The sequence below is a fragment of the Hyperolius riggenbachi genome, chromosome 2 (genome assembly GCF_040937935.1).
Source record: "Hyperolius riggenbachi isolate aHypRig1 chromosome 2, aHypRig1.pri, whole genome shotgun sequence".
Lineage (NCBI taxonomy): Eukaryota > Metazoa > Chordata > Amphibia > Anura > Hyperoliidae > Hyperolius > Hyperolius riggenbachi.
The window spans coordinates 448,567,758-448,573,733 of NC_090647.1; the positions used below are offsets into that span (position 1 = coordinate 448,567,758).

The 5,976-nt window shown below is 56.4% G+C and overlaps 1 protein-coding gene across 1 annotated transcript; it reads left to right on the forward strand.

Moving 5' to 3' along the window:
• Positions 1–203: 203 nt before the first annotated feature.
• LOC137545229 (uncharacterized) lies at positions 204–5,247 on the forward strand. Its single transcript, XM_068266352.1, has 2 exons — positions 204–1,042; positions 4,658–5,247. The coding sequence occupies exons 1-2, from the start codon at positions 247–249 to the stop codon at positions 5,245–5,247; spliced, it is 1,386 nt and encodes a 461-aa protein (XP_068122453.1). The 5' UTR covers positions 204–246.
• Positions 5,248–5,976: the final 729 nt, after the last annotated feature.

Genomic DNA, 5,976 nt, shown 5'->3' on the forward strand with positions numbered 1-5,976 from the left:
TCCTTCGCCATCGGCCACCAATGAGAGAGGGTCCGTAGCTGTAGCGCAGCGGAATGCGGAGGGCCCGGGCATGATGGGGTAGCCGTCTCCCCGGCAGTGTAGGGGTTAGCGTGGGTTGGGGGCGGTGCAGGCTAGGAGGCAGCACAGAGAGAAGGAGGGGGCGGGTGTTGGTGGTGAGGGGAGTGTCAGTCTTTCCCGGGCAAGGCGGCGGAAGTAGCGGGGCGGGCACTTCCGGTTTGAGCAGCAATGGAAGAAGCTGCTTGCCGGACGCCCGCTGCTCCCGCTGACATGGAGGGACTGGAGCTATTGGTTGCCCGGATCCGGGCAGAGGCAGGAACGAGGGGCCCCTCATGGGTCACGGTCCAACTGGCGGCCATGGGAGCAGGCACCTCAGCGGAGGCTGCGGCAGACAGCGCGCCGCTGGCGGCGGCAGAGCCCAGCGCTCCCCCAGCAGAAGCAGGTGAGCAGAGAGGAGAGGTGAGGAGACAGTCCAGGCCTCCGGAGAGGCTAAGCCCAGACCCCCATGCAGGAGCGCGGCGTCGCTCAGGGAGCCCCATTAGGGACCCTCCGCCCCCCCCAGCAAAGCGCACTCAGAAAACCCGGGGGTCCGGCGGGAGGAATCCCACCCAACACCGGGATTCGTCCGGAGCAGGGCCATCCAGCGCGGCCGGTTCCTCCCACCAGCAGGCAGCAAGAGGGGATGCGGCCATTAGTCCCCGCGCGGCGCGGCAGACTAAGCGGGCCCAGCACAAGGATGGCCATCACACGGGTGCCGCCCCTCCTTCCGCGGCGGCAGCCCACCATACTCAGGGCGGGAATAGGAGCTCCGCAGCCAAGGGCAAGTCGAAGGGATCCGCCAAGAAGAAACGCAGGCAAGACAGCGGTTTGCAGCAGCAGCAGACGCGGCAAGAGCAGCACAGCAGGAGCCTTGCACATGGGGACGGCTCTGCTTCCGAGGTCGATTCTGTAGCAGAGGACGATGACGGCACAGCGGGTGGATCCGGCATGACGGCTGGCAGGGACTTGCGTCCGGGGCAGCCAGGTGAGACCAATTTAGCCGCAGTTAATGCCTTAGCCACGTTATTGTTGGGGATTTGTGGGGGTCATCAGGGGGGGGCTGGGGGCGTGTCAGTAGTGCCAGGGTCGCAGCCAGGGCAGACGCAGCCTTCACCTTCCACGGCGCTAGTAGTGCCGCCAATCGGGTCACCTTTGTCACCGGTGGGAGCTTGGGCGCCCGCACCCCCAGTAGTGGCGTCACATGCGGGGTTAGTACCCTTGGGGGCCCCCTTACCCCTGGCAGCAGGTGCGGGCGCGCGGGGGGTGGTTCAGGTGGCGCAGCCTGTTACGCCGGGATTGGATAGTGTGCAGTCGGAGGTGGCGGTTCAGACGGAGGGGACGGGGTGTGATTCTACTTTGTCTAGTGGGGGGGGCCAGGTGCGTTTAGCAGATGCATCGCACGCGGAGCTTTACATTTGTTTTAATGGTCTTCTTGGTTCCCATCTGAAGCAAGAAGTGAAGGAACGCATCTGGAGGGGCGAATATATCGAGATATTTTCGCTCCTTCAGCTGGAAAAGTTCAATTTAGATAAGGGTAAGCCGGATGAGAAGAAGAGGGAGGAGGAGCGGCGTTATAGACTGATTCCCCGCACGTTCCAGAACTGGTTCCAGGCTTTTTCAATCATGGCTAGCGTGATTGGGGAAAAACAGCCCGAGCATTGCTCGGCGTTGTTTGGTTATATGGACTCGATCGGGGAGGCTCATCGGTCGTACGGTGGGAACGCTTGGCTACGGTACGATGAGCAGTTCAGGCAGGAGAAGGCGGTAAGGCCTGTGATCCGCTGGGATCACAAGGATATTACCTTGTGGATGCGGCTGATGATCCCGGCCAGAACCACTCAGTCCTTTCCCGCGGTGGCCGGCGGGTCGGCCACTACTGGCCAGCCGGCTAACCGAGGAAAGGGCATATGCTGGCAGTACAACGACGGATCCTGTCGTTTCGGTCAGTCCTGCCGCTTTAAGCACGAGTGCTCCAATTGCGGAGGCTCACATGCGGCTGCCAGGTGCTACAAGCAGCGAAGGGCAAGGTCTGGGGATTCTGCACGTAAGAGGGACGACACCGGTGAAGGGGGTAGAGATGGCGCGCTTTCTAAACAGGTATCCTGAGCGGGAGGTGGCCGAATTCTTGAGGTCGGGCTTTGAGGAGGGTTTCCGGATCAAAAGTAGTTGTTTGTTGCGGTCGGAGCCCCCCTTTCGGAACTTGAAGTCTGCCTATGAGTTCCCAGAGGTCGTGGATACGAAGATTGCGAAGGAAGTGGCGGCGGGTCGTTTGGCTGGTCCGTTCACTTCTCGGCCCTTAGCTGATTTAATTGTGTCCCCGTTGGGTGTGGTTCCCAAAAAAGAACCGGGGTCTTTTCGGTTAATACATCATTTGTCGTTTCCTCGTGGTTCGTCGGTTAACGATGGTTTGCTAGGCGATGATACGTCAGTGGTGTACACTTCATTCGACGCGGCTCTATGCTGGGTCAGGCGCTTGGGTCAAGGGTCGTGGTTGGCAAAAACCGATATTGAATCGGCTTTTCGGCTGCTGCCCGTTCATCCTTCCAGTTTTCGTTTGTTAGGTTGTTTTTGGAAAGGTGAGTATTTCGTAGACCGGTGCCTACCCATGGGGTGCTCAATTTCCTGCGCGTATTTTGAGCGGTTTAGCACGTTTTTGGAGTGGGTCGTAAAGGATATGTCGAGCGTACCATCAATTATACATTATCTCGACGATTTTTTGTTTATGGGAGCAGCGGGTTCCCCTGATTGTGCCTATGCATTGGCTAACATGCGGCACGTCTGTGAACGCTTCGGGGTCCCACTTGCGGAGGATAAGACGGAGGGCCCGGTCACGTCGCTAAAATTCTTAGGCATCACCATAGACACTGTTGCTATGGAATGCAGTTTGCCGACCGACAAGGTGGAGAACTTAAGGGAGACCATTTTGGCCGCGATTCATAGCAAGAAAATAACTTTGCGGGAGATGCAGTCTATGCTAGGTAAGTTGAATTTTGCCTGCAGAATAATGCCCATGGGGCGGATCTTCTGCAGGCGCCTGGCTATGGCTACTGCTGGGATAGCGGCGCCACACCACCGGATTCGGTTAACGGCGGATCTCAAGTCGGACCTGCAGGTGTGGTTGATTTTCTTGTCAGACTTCAATTGTAAGTCCCTGTGGATGCAGGAAACGGTGAGTAACTCGGACTTAGAGCTTTTCACGGATGCGTCGGGCGCCCATGGTTTTGGTGCTTTTTTCGCGGGTCGATGGTGTGCGGTTCCTTGGGACAGGTCCTGGGTGGAGGCGGGTTATACTTCCAATCTGGTGTTATTGGAGCTTTTTCCCATAGTGGTGGCGGTTCAGATTTGGGGACAGCAGCTGGCCAATAGGCAAGTCAAGATCAATTGCGACAACATGGGAGTGGTATTGGCGATCAACAGGTGTTCGGCATCCTCTCCCCCGGTGATAAGTCTGATGCGGCAATTGGTCTTGGACTGTTTACGTTTTAATATTTATTTGTTTGCGGTACATCTGCCAGGGGTTGATAACGTGGTCGCTGATGCACTTTCTCGATTTCAGTGGGACAGATTCCGGGCGGCGGTTCCCACGGCGGAAGAACGTGGGGTTCCTTGCCCGTCCACGGCGTGGAGGATTCCTTTCGAGCGGTATCCTTCATGATTGGGAGATCCTTGTCCGAGTCGTCGGCAGCAGCGTACACGTTGGTATGGAACGCGTGGGATGCTTTGCTGATACAAGTGGGCGGTTGTGCTTCAGACGAGCAGCGGCTGTGTTTGCTACTATATTTCCTGGGTACTAATTTCGTGGAAGGCATTTCGGTGTCGGCAGTGCTCAAAAAGTTAGCAGCTCTGGCTTTTTGGTTTAAAGTTAGGGGGTTCTCGGACGTGACTAAAGATTTTCGGGTAAGACAGGCGGTAAAGGGGTACCGGGTGGGAGCCATTCGCAGGGAAGCAAGACGCCCGGTGACTTTTGAATTGTTGGGTAGGCTGGCGGAGGCGCTGCCAGGCTTGTGTTTTTCAAGCTATGAGTGCGGACTTTTTCAGACCGCATTTGTGCTAGCCTTTTTTGGGGCATTTAGAATCGGGGAATTAGTGAGTAGGAATAAGTCAGGAGTGGGAGGCATCCTCGCGGAACATGTTACCGTCCTCGCGGATTCGGTGGTCATTTATTTACCGCGCTCAAAGACCGACCAACGGGGAAAGGGCCGGTCCATCACACTTTTCCAGATCGGTGGACCGTTATGCCCTCTTTTAAACGTACAGAGCTTGATGACAGTTCGCCCTGCTCAATCGCTAGTGTTTCTGGTCCATTCGGATGGCACAGCTTTGTCCCGTTTTCAGTTTGTCACGATATTTAGAAAATGCTTGGCTCATCTCGGCCTCCCTTTCCTGGAGTTTGCCTCCCACTCTTTTCGCATTGGGGCGGCCACTGAGGCGTCACGGTGGGGATTGAGCGAGGGGGTCATAAAGCAGATAGGGCGTTGGGAGTCAGCTCGGTACAGGACATATGTCAGACCCCATTTAGTGTAAAGGGGGGGGGGGGGGTTTGTCTTGGGGGATCCGGGCGAAAAAAAAAATGCTGTCAGTTTTTGTTCTTTTGTTGCAGGTCCGCAGGTTGTGGTCTGGATCGTAGGGCACTCCTACGTCAGCAGGGGGGCGAGAAGGGCCGATGTTAGGCCTGAGGGCCGGCAGCTCGGCTTTCCCAGGGATCAGGTACGTATCCGGTGGATAGGTTTCCCTGGGATGGTGTGGCCCAGCCTTCTGCCGGAGCTACATACTTTAGCACGTTTAGATAGGCCCCCCGATATCCTGGTGTTGCATGTAGGGGGGAACGATCTGGCCGCTAGGTCCACCAGGGTGGTCATCAAGGAGGTCAAGTTTGACTTCTTGAGGATCCGGTCCCTGTTCCCAGAGACCATTGTGGTGTGGTCAGACATTGTGGCCCGGGGTTACTGGAGGTTGGCCAATTCTGTCCTGAAAATTAACAAAGCTAGAATTAAGCTAAACAAAGAGGTGGCGAGGTTCTTCATAAGGAACGGAGGGTTGGCCATACGGCATTTCGAGTTGGAGGAGGAGATTGAACTGTTCCTAAAGAGAGACGGGGTGCATCTTAATGACATTGGGATGGACTTATGGGCCCTGGGCATCGAGGATGGGATTCAGCGAGCTCTGAGGTTGGGGGCCTCAAGGGCATAAGGGGTCACGCCCTTGTCGTGGTGGAGGGGTAAAAAGGGGCTCCGGAGGTTAGTGCCTTGGGAAGGAGATTTGTCATGGGACGAATCCGCTGGTTTTGAAGAAGGAAAGCAAGAGAGAGACGACTTTGGGGCATGCAGCTGTCCCCGAGCCGAGCTACGCGGCTGGGGGCCGGTACAAGGCTGCATGTCACACGGGTGTTTTTGGAGTACGATTTTCGGTGCCTCCGGACCCTTTTACCCCAGTTCTTGATGGAGATCGTTTTAGTTATGTTGTGGTTTCTATTTGGTTTGGAACATTGTTAATTGGCTGAATAAAGAAGGGGCTGCTATGGCCTTAAATTAATCCAATGCCAGGTAGTCCGTGTCTATTATTTTTGGAGTTTTTAAGTCAAGGGGGAATGTGGGGTCTCTGGGGGGTAAGGGGAAGTAGGCTCTACCATTATCAAGAGAGGGTCCGTAGCTGTAGCGCAGCGGAATGCGGAGGGCCCGGGCATGATGGGGTAGCCGTCTCCCCGGCAGTGTAGGGGTTAGCGTGGGTTGGGGGCGGTGCAGGCTAGGAGGCAGCACAGAGAGAAGGAGGGGGCGGGTGTTGGTGGTGAGGGGAGTGTCAGTCTTTCCCGGGCAAGGCGGCGGAAGTAGCGGGGCGGGCACTTCCGGTTTGAGCAGCAATGGAAGAAGCTCCCTCCCTCCCTCCCTTTATGTTTTTTGTTGTGTGTGTTTTGCTCTTGTT

Bases quoted from the DNA above. Each gene is read 5' to 3' on its own strand.
- LOC137545229 (XM_068266352.1), top strand. From the start codon at position 247: ATGGAAGAAGCTGCTTGCCGGACGCCCGCTGCTCCCGCTGACATGGAG. The intron at 1,043-4,657 runs GTGAGACCAATT...CTTTTGTTGCAG, and splicing joins CTTGCGTCCGGGGCAGCCAG to GTCCGCAGGTTGTGGTCTGG.